The 14526-nt window shown below is 47.7% G+C and overlaps 1 protein-coding gene across 2 annotated transcripts in view; it reads left to right on the plus strand.

Moving 5' to 3' along the window:
• The window catches only part of LOC139583238 (procollagen-lysine,2-oxoglutarate 5-dioxygenase 2-like), a 129058-nt gene that overhangs the window by 20689 nt on the left and 93843 nt on the right, over positions 1-14526 (plus strand). For both annotated transcript variants that reach the window (XM_071414089.1, XM_071414090.1), the window contains exon 2: positions 7677-7768. In XM_071414089.1, coding sequence (XP_071270190.1) covers positions 7677-7768 — 92 coding nt within the window. The remainder of the gene's footprint in view (positions 1-7676; positions 7769-14526) is intronic.

The raw sequence follows: 14526 nt of genomic DNA on the forward strand, positions 1-14526 counted from the left end.
GGGATATCCTGCTAGTCATCTATTAAACAGGGATATCCTGCTAGACATCTATTAAACAGGGATATCCTGCTAGACATCTATTAAACAGGGATATCCTGCTAGACCCTACTACATTCTAACCTGTAGACTGAGGAACAAGTCATTCACCACATCTGCCACGTTTCCAAGATGCCAAGGTCTAAGTCATAAAACCATGGGAGACATTACACAGAGATTCCCAGAAGTTAGTGGAAATTCCAGAGTTGTTGGGCAGTGATGTTAGTTCTCCATGCTTCTGTTCTCCTGTATTTACCAGGAAGTGTATTACATAGTGTCTTTGGGAGTGTTTTAAAACCAGGAAGTTTATTACAGAGTGTCTTTGGGAGTGTTTTAAAACCAGGAAGTCTATTACAGAGTGTCTTTGGGAGTGTTTTAAAACCAGGAAGTCTATTTCAGAGTGTCTTTGGGAGTGTTTTAAAACCAGGAAGTTTATTACAGAGTGTCTTTGGGAGTGTTTTAAAACCAGGAAGTCTATTTCAGAGTGTCTTTGGGAGTGTTTTAATGCGTCCTCCTCTCCATGCATTCGGGCTTTAGCCAACTCTGTCGAGTCAAGGGCCTAGACCTCTGTCCTCCTATCTTCAGTCGTTGATCCACCCCCCTGGCTTGCTGCCTGGCTGGCTGGCTGGCTGGCTGACTGGCTGTCGTGTGTTTGCTTAGAGTGGTCGCTCCGAAAGAGATCTGAGGCAAGAAACCTCCAGTGATGGACCAGACACACAAACAAACTCTATTCCTCCCAGATTACAGACACTTGTACTCCCTACACCTGGGGTGTGAACCTCCAATAACGTAGGAAGTAAAAGTGTCTGTATTATCTCTGAGGAATAGAAGTGGTTTGTGTTTGGGCCCTGGGGTGTATGTAGTATACTTACCCAGTCTGTGTGCTTGTTGGGATGCGCTCTGTGGCTGACTGGTTTATGGCATGGTGAGAGGGGGGGGGGGGGGGGGGGGGGGGGCAGGGGAAGGTCAAACCCAGGTCACAGTGATTTAGTCTTGCACTTTAGAGTCCTGGGTTGGTACCCTATTCCCTATATAGTATACTACTTTAGACCAGGGCCCTATAGAACCCTATTCCCTATATATAGTGTACTACTTTAGACCAGAGCCCTATAGAACCCTATTCCCTATATAGTGTACTACTTTAGACCAGAGCCCTATAGAACCCTATTCCCTATATATAGTGCACTACTTTAGACCAGAGCCCTATAGAACCCTATTCCCTATATATAGTGCACTACTTTAGACCAGGGCCCTATAGAACCCTATTCCCTATATAGTGCACTACTTTTGACCAGAGCTCCATAGAACCCTATTCCCTATATAGTGCACTACTTTAGACCAGGGTTTATGAGTCCTCTGGTTGACAGGGATTTGGGTGCCATATCAGACACACCATGTTGTTTTGTCTTGGAGAGTGGAGTACCCCAAACCCCCCATGGCACACACCATATCAGACCATTGTGTAATGGGGAGGGGGGGGGGGGGTATCCAGACTGGTCCAGGGATCCCTTCCTCTACTGGGAGGATGATGATATCACCTTCCCTGTTAAACAGTGATATCACCCTCCCTGTTAAACAGTGATATCACCTTCCCTGTTAAACAGTGAAACATACTCTCTCTCTGCCGTGCCTCTGTGGAGCCATGAAGGGAGTCAGGATAATGGGGCGCTCCACACTGCCCATAAAGACACCTCTTAGTAAAAATACGATCTTTGTCTAGATCTAGGTTCTGTTTTATTGATTACAGTAAATGTTCAGACAGGAATTCCCAGTTTCCTTTCCCTCTGATAATAATAGCAGTTGGCAGTGTGTTGACAGACAGGGGTCTTTACAGCCAGACAGGTCGTCTTTATAGCCAGACAAGGGGTCTTTACAGACAGACAGGGGGTCTTTACAGCCAGACAAGTCGTCTTTATAGCCAGACAGGGGGTCTTTACAGCCAGACAGGTCGTCTTTATAGCCAGACAGGGGGTCTTTACAGACAGACAGGGGGTCTTTGCAGCCAGACAAGTCGTCTTTATAGCCAGACAGGGGGTCTTTACAGCCAGACAGGGCGTCTTTACAGCCAGACAGGGGGTCTTTACAGACAGACAGGGGGTCTTTACAGCCAGACAGGGTGTCTTTACAGCAAGATAGGGGTCTTTACAGCCAGACAGGGGGTCTTTACAGCCAGACAGGGGATCTTTACAGCCAGACAGGTCGTCTTTACAGCCAGACAGGGGATCTTTACAGCCAGACAGGTTGTCTTTACAGCCAGACAGGTCGTCTTTACAGCCAGACAGGGGTTTGTACAGCCAGACAGGGGGTCTTTATAGACAGACAGGGGGTTTTACAGCCAGAGTGGGGGTCTTTACAGACAGACAGGGGTTTTTACAGACAGACAGGGGTCTTTACAGCCAGACAGGGGGTCTTTACAGCCAGACAGGGGGTCTTTACAGCCAGACAGGGGTCTTTACAGCCAGACAGGGGGTCTTTACAGCCAGACAGGGGGTCTTTACAGCCAGACAGGGGGTCTTTACAGCCAGACAGGTCGTCTTTACAGCCAGACAGGTCGTCTTTACAGCCAGACAGGGGGTCTTTACAGCCAGGCAGGGGTTTGTATAGCCAGACAGGGGGTCTTTATAGACAGACAGGGGGGTTTTACAGCCAGAGTGGGGGTCTTTACAGACAGACAGGGGTTTTTACAGACAGACAGGGGTCTTTACAGCCAGACAGGGGGTCTTTACAGCCAGACAGGGGGTCTTTACAGCCAGACAGGGGGTCTTTACAGCCAGACAGGGGGTCTTTACAGCCAGACAGGTCGTCTTTACAGCCAGACAGGGGGTCTTTACAGACAGACAGGGGGTCTTTACAGCCAGACAGGGGATCTTTACAGCCAGACAGGGGGTCTTTACAGCCAGACAGTGGGTCTTTACAGCCAGACAGGGGGTCTTTACAGCCAGACAGGGCGTCTTTACAGCCAGACAGGGGGTCTTTACAGACAGACAGGGGGTCTTTACAGCCAGACAGGGTGTCTTTACAGCCAGACAGGGGGTCTTTACAGCCAGACAGGGGGTCTTTACAGCCAGACAGGGGTCTTTACAGCCAGACAGGGGGTCTTTACAGCCAGACAGGGGGTCTTTACAGCAGGACAGGGGGTCTTTACAGCCAGACAGGGGGTCTTTACAGCCAGACAGGTCGTCTTTACAGCCAGACAGGTCGTCTTTACAGCCAGACAGGGGGTCTTTACAGCCAGGCAGGGGTTTGTATAGCCAGACAGGGGGTCTTTATAGACAGACAGGGGGTTTTACAGCCAGAGTGGGGGTCTTTACAGACAGACAGGGGTTTTTACAGACAGACAGGGGTCTTTACAGCCAGACAGGGGGTCTTTACAGCCAGACAGGGGGTCTTTACAGCCAGACAGGGGGTCTTTACAGCCAGACAGGGGGTCTTTACAGCCAGACAGGTCGTCTTTACAGCCAGACAGGGGGTCTTTACAGCCAGACAGGTCGTCTTTACAGCCAGACAGGGGGTCTTTACAGACAGACAGGGGGTCTTTACAGACAGACAGGGGATCTTTACAGCCAGACAGGGGGTCTTTACAGCCAGACAGGGGGTCTATACAGACAGACAGGGGTTTTTACAGCCAGACAGGGGATCTTTACAGCCAGACAGGGGGTCTTTACAGCCAGGCAGGGGTTTGTACAGCCAGACAGGGGGTCTTTATAGACAGACAGGGGGGTTTACAGCCAGACAGGGGGTCTTTACAGACAGACAGGGGTTTTTACAGACAGACAGGGGTCTATACAGACAGGCATGTTACTGATGGACTACTGATGAAGTGTGATTCCCATGTCTTCTTCCCCCAGGTGTACAACAAGACAAACCAGCGTAGATAAAACCTCCCAATATGATTGATAGTTGTGTCTCTGAAAGGAGGAAGCGGTCCTAGTGTAACTGTGGTACCGTGACCAGGACTCTACCTCTGGGATACAGTGAAAAACAGAACGTGTAGTAACTCTGGTTTTACAGTCAAAGCAGCTGTTCTCTCACACTGATTGCTAATGACTTTCCCAGATGTGGGAAAAATCCCACTCCCCCTCGTCTCTCTCCATTCCCCTCTCCCTCCAACTCCCCCGTCACTCCATCCCCCAACTCCCCCGTCACTCCATCCCCCAACTCACCCTCCTTAATTTATCTAGTCAAGACATGAACAGACTAGACAGCCAGACAGCAGACTAGACAGCTAGACAGCAGACTAGACAGCCAGACACAGAGACAGAGACAAAGACGCACCTCAGCATTTCAAGGCAGCGTCCCCTTCTTCCCCCATCTCCCTCTGTGTGGCTGGAGCTTCGTCTGGGGCTGGAGTTTTGGCTGGGGCTGGAGCTCTGTCTGGGGCTGGGGCTGGGGCTGGAGTTCTGTCTGGGGCTGGAGGTCTGTCTGGGGCTGGGGCTGGAGTTCTGTCTGGGGCTGGAACTGGGGCTGGAGCTGGGGCTGGAGGTCTGTCTGGGGCTGGAACTGGGGCTGGAGCTGGGGCTGGAGGTCTGTCTGGGTGGCTCTCTGGCTGACTGACTGACTGGCTGTCTCTCTGGCTTGCTGGATTGCTGACTGGCTGGCTTACTAGCTGGCTGTTTCTCTGGCTGGCTGGCTGGCTGATTGCCTGGCTAACTGGCTGACTCGCTGACTGGCTGACTGACTGTCTGGCTAGCTGTCACCGGAGACACCTGGCTTAGTTATGGGGAGACAGATCTTCATCCCGTTATGGACCTGCATGTGTTAGAGCAGAGCTGGAAGCGCCATTTGAATGGTGACAGCCCCACTGCAGGGCAGACCAGACTAGACCAGGGTGAGGGAATGGCTGAGTAATACTGACAGGAAATAGAGGGAAATGAACACCAATGAGGCTGTGATGGAGCTTTGGGAGGACAGGGGGAGATTCCATTATCACTTCAATATTTCAGAGCATATGGAGAGTGCTGAAAACTGAATCCACATGGAGTGGGGCTGAAGACTGAATCCACATGGAGTGGTGCTGAAGACTGAATCCACATGGAGTGGGGCTGAAGACTGAATCCACATGGAGTGGTGCTGAAGACTGAATCCACATGGAGTGGTGCTGAAGACTGAATCCACATGGAGTGGTGCTGAAGACTGAATCCACATGGAGTGGTGTTGAAGACTGAATCCACATGGAGTGGGGCTGAAGACTGAATCCACATGGAGTGGTGTTGAAGACTGAATCCACATGGAGTGGGGCTGAAGACTGAATCCACATGGAGTGGTGTTGAAGACTGAATCCACATGGAGTGGGGCTGAAGACTGAATCCACATGGAGTGGAGCTGAAGACTGAATCCACATGGAGTGGTGCTGAAGACTGAATCCACATGGAGTGGGGCTGAAGACTGAATCCACATGGAGTGGGGCTGAAGACTGAATCCACATGGAGTGGGGCTGAAGACTGAATCCACATGGAGTGGGGCTGAAGACTGAATCCACATGGAGTGGTGCTGAAGACTGAATCCACATGGAGTGGGGCTGAAGACTGAATCCACATGGAGTGGGGCTGAAGACTGAATCCACATGGAGTGGTGCTATTCAACCAGAAAGGTGTCTTTCAGTTTGGGTTATTGGCTGCCCTTTGGTCTGTCTGGTATTTCCTGAAGTGTATTAACCAGCTAAACTAACATTACAGTTATTAAGCCAACATGGCAGATTGAGATAGACACAGGAAGTGGGTAGGAACATACGATTTCCTCCTTGTGAACTAGATCCAGGGTTCCTAAATGCTCCTAAATATTTTGCTGTGCAACCTGGAATTTTAATTCGGGACCACCAGCGCGCCCCAAAAATCACCCATATGAGATAATTGTTTAGGCTTCGCTGTGTCTTTGTTTCCGAGTGAGAAAGAAAACGGAGTGTAGATTTGTGACTGTCACGGCCATTACTCCAGAGAAAACGTAGTGTCTCTTTCCCAAACCGTTCTAAACGTGTGACCCCTATTACCAGTGCTACGTTTTATTCCTTCACTATAAAAAATGATTCAGGGACTAGGTAAATATTTTCCCAACACATCTCTGATTTTCACAAAAATGCAGGTTTCTGGTTTAACTTCAATATTTTATTACCTTCATTTTTATGTGTTAAATCATCAAATGTTTAATAAAATAAAAAGTATTTACTAAATATTCATAATATTTACTCTCACCTTAAAAATGTTAAATTTTTGCATCAATTTGCCATGTGGTTCGGTTTTGAGAGAATTGTGGGTAATTATAATTTTTTTAAACTTTGATACTTTTACAACATTTTATTTGCATGTTTGAAGAAAGACAATCATATTTCTATATTCATATTAAGCAGTTTGTTTTGCTATGAGGTATAATGGATCATGATGGACAGACACTAAAAACGTTTGACAAATTGACGTTAAAAAATTAAACGAGCCATTCCCACCTTAAACAAAGTAATGTGCACAACCCATAATGCTTAGAGGCACATGCAGCATCATACAATGCATGCAGTCCTACCTCCACCAAACAGGATGTTGATGGCACTTTAATTGAGGAGGATGGGCACGTGGTAATGGCTGGAGGCCAATAAGTGAAAAGGTATCAACAACATCAAACACATGGTTTCCACGTGTGGTTAGTTTGTTGCTTTTCCAATAAGAGCTTGACTTACTGTGGTTTTACATGACCTAGCAATAGATTTCTACTCCCTGTAATCAAAATGTTACCCAGTGAGGTTACCATTGGTGTGTTTTAAAAAGTTGTGGAACACACTTCCTGTGGTGGAATCAATTGAGCTGAGATGGATGTATTTCACTACAGTTAGATGGAGGTATTTCACTACAGTTAGATGGAGGTATTTCACTACAGTGATATTAATGCAGTATTTGTCATTATAATGAATACACCTTCCCTCCACTCAGTGTATGTTTTCATAACATTTCTCAGGGGCTGTTCCCTCAAACAGTCAGAGCTCAGATCTTACTTCCCTCCCTCCCTACTTCCTCATCCAGTGTGATGTGTTTTCGCACGAGGCTGTGGCGTTGACTTCTCTTACTGGAGGTATCTCTGGTCGCAGCCTCATCCCTAGCCCTAGCCTCAGCCCTCACACCCAGAGGAAATGTGCATTATGTAAGCGCGGACCGGGAACTTGGAGGTCCGGAAACTTGAAGGTCCGGGAACTTCCTTTCACCCCAATAATAAAATTACCTTTTCTGAAATATGCTTTTATATGCAAAATTCCTCATGTTATATGTAGCTGTTCTGTCCGTACCTTATTAAGACGTGTCATAGCGCTGCTGAACCAGGCAGTCATCAACGTGTTGACCCAGGTCTGTGGGTTGGTTGGGATCACGGTGGGAGGAACGGGATGACCACTACTTTATAGGGATAAAACAACATGTATATTTTGGTGCGAGTTGTGTCTTTAAATGTACGCCAGGCTTTGGAGCAATAAAATGCTTATTTTATTTCCTTATCCAAAAATTTCACTGTGGTAAGAATGCAGGCCTTCCTTGCAATTGGGTAAACTGTCATCATGCCGGACATAGGGCCAATAAAAGTGATAAATTGGTTTAATTTTCCGTTATGATTATGATGATTACACACGTCTGGATCTGGTTTAATGTTTTGTTTTCCGTTCTTTCCAGAGAAGTTGCTGGTCCTCACCGTTGCCACACAGGAGACTGATGGTTATCTCCGCTTCATGCAGTCAGCCGACTATTTCAACTACACCGTCAAGGTAAGGACCGTCTCTCTCGTTTAGTTCTACCATGCACCGTCTCTCTCTCGTTTAGTTCTACCATGCACTGTCTCTCTCGTTTAGGTCTACCATGCACCGTCTCTCTCTCGTTTAGTTCCACCATGCACCGTCTTTCTCTCGTTTAGTTCTACCGTGCACTGTCTCTCTCGTTTAGGTCTACCATGCACCGTCTCTCTCTCGTTTAGTTCTACCATGCACTGTCTCTCTCGTTTAGGTCTACCATGCACCGTCTCTCTCTCGTTTAGTTCTACCATGCACTGTCTCTCTCGTTTAGTTCCACCATGCACCGCCTCTCTCTCGTTTAGTTCTACCATGCACTGTCTCTCTCGTTTAGGTCTACCATGCACCGTCTCTCTCTCGTTTAGTTCTACCATGCACTGTCTCTCTCGTTTAGTTCTACCATGCACCGTCTCTCTCTCGTTTAGTTCTACCATGCACTGTCTCTCTCGTTTAGTTCTACCATGCACTGTCTCTCTCTCGTTTAGTTCTACCATGCACTGTCTCTCTCGTTTAGTTCCACCATGCACCGCCTCTCTCTCGTTTAGTTCTACCATGCACTGTCTCTCTCGTTTAGGTCTACCATGCACCGTCTCTCTCTCGTTTAGTTCTACCATGCACTGTCTCTCTCGTTTAGGTCTACCATGCACCGTCTCTCTCTCGTTTAGTTCTACCATGCACTGTCTCTCTCGTTTAGTTCCACCATGCACCGTCTCTCTCTCGTTTAGGTCTACCATGCATCGTCTCTCTCTCGTTTACTTCTACCATGCACTGTCTCTCTCGTTTAGTTCCACCATGCACCGTCTCTCTCTCGTTTAGTTCTACCATGCACCGTCTCTCTCGTCTAGTTCTACCATGCGCCGTCTCTCTCTCGTTTAGTTCTACCATGCGCTGTCTCTCTCGTTTAGGTCTATCATGCACCGTCTCTCTCTCGTTTAGTTCTACCATGCACTGTCTCTCTCGTTTAGTTCCACCATGCACCGCCTCTCTCTCGTTTAGTTCTACCATGCACTGTCTCTCTCGTTTAGTTCCACCATGCACCGTCTCTCTCTCGTTTAGTTCTACCATGCACTGTCTCTCTCGTTTAGGTCTACCATGCACCGTCTCTCTCTCGTTTACTTCTACCATGCACTGTCTCTCTCGTTTAGGTCTACCATGCACCGTCTCTCTCTCGTTTAGTTCTACCATGCACTGTCTCTCTCGTTTAGTTCCACCATGCACCGTCTCTCTCTCGTTTAGGTCTACCATGCATCGTCTCTCTCTCGTTTAGGTCTACCATGCACTGTCTCTCTCGTTTAGTTCCACCATGCACCGTCTCTCTCTCGTTTAGTTCTACCATGCACCGTCTCTCTCGTCTAGTTCTACCATGCGCCGTCTCTCTCTCGTTTAGTTCTACCATGCGCTGTCTCTCTCGTTTAGGTCTATCATGCACCGTCTCTCTCTCTCGTTTAGTTCTACCATGCACTGTCTCTCTCGTTTAGTTCCACCATGCACCGTCTCTCTCTCGTTTAGTTCTACCATGCACTGTCTCTCTCGTTTAGGTCTACCATGCACCGTCTCTCTCTCGTTTAGTTCTACCATGCACTGTCTCTCTCGTTTAGGTCTACCATGCACCGTCTCTCTCTCGTTTAGTTCTACCATGCACTGTCTCTCTCGTTTAGTTCCACCACGCACCGTCTCTCTCTCGTTTAGTTCTACCATGCACTGTCTCTCTCGTTTAGTTCCACCACGCACCGTCTCTCTCTCGTTTAGTTCTACCATGCACTGTCTCTCTCGTTTAGGTCTACCATGCACCGTCTCTCTCTCGTTTAGTTCCACCATGCACCGTCTTTCTCTCGTTTAGTTCTACCGTGCACTGTCTCTCTCGTTTAGGTCTACCATGCACCGTCTCTCTCTCGTTTAGTTCTACCATGCACTGTCTCTCTCGTTTAGGTCTACCATGCACCGTCTCTCTCTCGTTTAGTTCTACCATGCACTGTCTCTCTCGTTTAGTTCTACCATGCACTGTCTCTCTCTCGTTTAGTTCTACCATGCACTGTCTCTCTCGTTTAGTTCCACCATGCACCGCCTCTCTCTCGTTTAGTTCTACCATGCACTGTCTCTCTCGTTTAGGTCTACCATGCACCGTCTCTCTCTCGTTTAGTTCTACCATGCACTGTCTCTCTCGTTTAGGTCTACCATGCACCGTCTCTCTCTCGTTTAGTTCTACCATGCACTGTCTCTCTCGTTTAGTTCCACCATGCACCGTCTCTCTCTCGTTTAGGTCTACCATGCATCGTCTCTCTCTCGTTTACTTCTACCATGCACTGTCTCTCTCGTTTAGTTCCACCATGCACCGTCTCTCTCTCGTTTAGTTCTACCATGCGCCGTCTCTCTCTCGTTTAGTTCTACCATGCGCTGTCTCTCTCGTTTAGGTCTATCATGCACCGTCTCTCTCTCGTTTAGTTCTACCGTGCACTGTCTCTCTCGTTTAGTTCCACCATGCACCGTCTCTCTCTCGTTTAGTTCTACCATGCACTGTCTCTCTCGTTTAGGTCTACCATGCACCGTCTCTCTCTCGTTTAGTTCTACCATGCACTGTCTCTCTCGTTTAGGTCTACCATGCACCGTCTCTCTCTCGTTTAGTTCTACCATGCACTGTCTCTCTCGTTTAGTTCCACCATGCACCGTCTCTCTCTCGTTTAGTTCTACCATCCACTGTCTCTCTCGTTTAGGTCTACCATGCACCGTCTCTCTCGTTTAGTTCTACCATGCACCACCGTCTCTCTCGTTTAGTTCTACCATGCACTGTCTCTCTCTCGTTTAGTTCTACCATGCACTGTCTCTCTCGTTTAGTTCCACCATGCACCGTCTCTCTCTCGTTTAGTTCTACCATGCACCGTCTCTCTCTCGTTTAGTTCTACCATGCACCGTCTCTCTCGTCTAGTTCTACCATGCGCCGTCTCTCTCTCTCATTTAGTTCTACCATGCGCCGTATATATCGTTTAGTTCCACCATGCACCGTCTCTCTCTCGTTTAGTTCTACCATGCACTGTCTCTCTCGTTTAGTTCTACCATGCACTGTCTCTCTCGTTTAGTTCTACCATGCACCATCTCTCTCTCGTTTAGTTCTACCATACACTGTCTCTCTCGTTTAGGTCTACCATGCACCGTCTCTCTCTCGTTTAGTTCTACCATGCGCTGTCTCTCTCGTTTAGTTCCACCATGCACCGTCTCTCTCTCTCGTTTACTTCTACCATGCACCGTCTCTCTCGTTTAGGTCTACAATGCACCACCGTCTCTCTCGTTTAGTTCTACCATGCACAGTCTCTCTCTCGTTTAGTTCTACCATGCACTGTCTCTCTCGTTTAGTTCCACCATGCACCGTCTCTCTCTTGTTTAGTTCTATCATGCACCGTCTCTCTCTCGTTTAGTTCTACCATGCACCGTCTCTCTCTCGTTTAGTTCTACCATGCACCGTCTATCTCGTTTAGTTCTACCATAAACAGTCTCGCACTCGTTTAGTTCTACCATGCACCTCCTCTCTCTCGTTTAGTTCTACTATGCACCGTCTCTCTCGTTTAGTTCTACCATGCGCCGTCTCTCTTGTTTAGTTCTACCATGCGCCGTATGTATCGTTTAGTTCTACCATAGACCGTCTCTCTCTCGTTTAGTTCCACCATGCACCGTCTCTCTCTCGTTTAGTTCTACCATGCACTGTCTCTCTCGTTTAGTTCTACCATGCACCATCTCTCTCTCGTTTAGTTCTACCATACACTGTCTCTCTCGTTTAGTTCTACCATGCGCCGTCTCTCTCTCGTTTAGTTCTACCATGCACCGTCTCTCTCATTTAGTTCTACCATGCGCCGTCTCTCTCGTTTAGTTCTACCATGCACCGTCTCTCTCATTTAGTTCTACCATGCGCCGTCTCTCTCGTTTAGTTCTACCATGCACCGTCTCTCTCGTTTAGTTCTACCATGCACCGTCTCTCTCTCGTTTAGTTTTACCATACACTGTCTCTCTCGTTTAGTTCTACCATGCGCCGTCTCTCTCTCGTTTAGTTCTACCATGCACCGTCTCTCTCATTTAGTTCTACCATGCGCCGTCTCTCTCTCGTTTAGTTCTACCATGCACCGTCTCTCTCATTTAGTTCTACCATGCGCCGTCTCTCTCGTTTAGTTCTACCATGCACCGTCTCTCTCGTTTAGTTCTACCATGCACTGTCTCTCTCTCTCGTTTAGTTCTACCATGCACCACCTCTCTTTCGTTTAGTTCTACCATGCACCGTCTCTCTCTCGTTTAGTTCCGCCATGCACCGTCTCTCTCTCGTTTAGTTCCACCATGCTCCATCTCTCTCTCGTTAGTTCTACCATGCACCGTCTCTCTCTCGTTTAGTTCTACCATGCACCGTCTCTCTCTCGTTTAGTTCTACCATAAACAGTCTCTCACTCGTTTAGTTCTACCATGCACTGTCTCTCTCGTTTAGTTCTACCATGCACGTCTCTCTCGTTTAGTTCTATCATGCACAGTCTCTCTCTTGTTTAGTTCCACCATGCACCGTCTCTCTCGTTTAGTTCTACATTAAACAGTCTCTCACTCGTTTAGTTCCACCATGCACCGTCTCTCTCTCGTTTAGTTCTACCATACACTGTCTCTCTCGTTTAGTTATACCATGCACAGTCTCTCTCTCGTTTAGTTCCACCATGCACCGTCTCTCTCGTTTAGTTCTACCATACACTGTCTCTCTCGTTTAGTTCTACCATGCGGCGTCTCTCTCTCATTTAGTTCTACCATGCACCGTCTCTCTCGTTTAGTTCTACCATAAACAGTCTCTCACTCATTTAGTTCCACCATGCACCGTCTCTCTCTCGTTTAGTTCTACCACACACTGTCTCTCTCGTTTAGTTATACCATGCGCCGTCTCTCTCTCGTTTAGTTCTACCATACACCGCCTCTCTCGTTTAGTTCTACCATGCACCGCCTCTCTCGTTTAGTTCTACCATGCACCGTCTCTCTTTCGTTTAGTTCTACCATGCACTGTCTCTCTCGTTTAGGTCTACCATGCACCGTCTCTCTCTCGTTTAGTTCTACCATGCACTGTCTCTCTCGTTTAGGTCTACCATGCACCGTCTCTCTCTCGTTTAGTTCTACCATACACTGTCTCTCTCGTTTAGTTCTACCATGCGCCGTCTCTCTCTCATTTAGTTCTACCATGCACCGTCTCTCTCGTTTAGTTCTACCATAAACAGTCTCTCACTCATTTAGTTCCACCATGCACCGTCTCTCTCTCGTTTAGTTCTACCATACACTGTCTCTCTCGTTTAGTTATACCATGCGCCGTCTCTCTCTCGTTTAGTTCTACCATGCACCGTCTCTCTCGTTTAGTTCTACCATACACTGTCTCTCTCGTTTAGTTCTACCATGCGCCGTCTCTCTCTCATTTAGTTCTACCATGCACCGTCTCTCTCGTTTAGTTCTACCATAAACAGTCTCTCACTCATTTAGTTCCACCATGCACCGTCTCTCTCTCGTTTAGTTCTACCACACACTGTCTCTCTCGTTTAGTTATACCATGCGCCGTCTCTCTCTCGTTTAGTTCTACCATACACCGCCTCTCTCGTTTAGTTCTACCATGCACCGCCTCTCTCGTTTAGTTCTACCATGCACCGTCTCTCTCTCGTTTAGTTCTACCATGCACTGTCTCTCTCGTTTAGGTCTACCATGCACCGTCTCTCTCTCGTTTAGTTCTACCATGCACTGTCTCTCTCGTTTAGGTCTACCATGCACCGTCTCTCTCTCGTTTAGTTCTACCATACACTGTCTCTCTCGTTTAGGTCTACCATGCGCCGTCTCTCTCTCATTTAGTTCTACCATGCACCGTCTCTCTCGTTTAGTTCTACCATAAACAGTCTCTCACTCATTTAGTTCCACCATGCACCGTCTCTCTCTCGTTTAGTTCTACCATACACTGTCTCTCTCGTTTAGTTATACCATGCGCCGTCTCTCTCTCGTTTAGTTCTACCATGCACCGTCTCTCTCGTTTAGTTCTACCATACACTGTCTCTCTCGTTTAGTTCTACCATGCGCCGTCTCTCTCTCATTTAGTTCTACCATGCACCGTCTCTCTCGTTTAGTTCTACCATAAACAGTCTCTCACTCATTTAGTTCCACCATGCACCGTCTCTCTCTCGTTTAGTTCTACCACACACTGTCTCTCTCGTTTAGTTATACCATGCGCCGTCTCTCTCTCGTTTAGTTCTACCATACACCGCCTCTCTCGTTTAGTTCTACCATGCACCGCCTCTCTCGTTTAGTTCTACCATGCACCGTCTCTCTCTCGTTTAGTTCTACCATGCACTGTCTCTCTCGTTTAGGTCTACCATGCACCGTCTCTCTCTCGTTTAGTTCTACCATGCACTGTCTCTCTCGTTTAGGTCTACCATGCACCGTCTCTCTCTCGTTTAGTTCTACCATACACTGTCTCTCTCGTTTAGTTCTACCATGCGCCGTCTCTCTCTCATTTAGTTCTACCATGCACCGTCTCTCTCGTTTAGTTCTACCATAAACAGTTTCTCACTCATTTAGTTCCACCATGCACCGTCTCTCTCTCGTTTAGTTCTACCATACACTGTCTCTCTCGTTTAGTTATACCATGCGCCGTCTCTCTCTCGTTTAGTTTTACCATGCACCGCCTCTCTCGTTTAGTTCTACCATGCACCGCCTCTCTCGTTTAGTTCTACCATGCACCGTCTCTCTCTCGG

Source organism: Salvelinus alpinus, chromosome 8 (genome assembly GCF_045679555.1).
Source record: "Salvelinus alpinus chromosome 8, SLU_Salpinus.1, whole genome shotgun sequence".
NCBI lineage: Eukaryota > Metazoa > Chordata > Actinopteri > Salmoniformes > Salmonidae > Salvelinus > Salvelinus alpinus.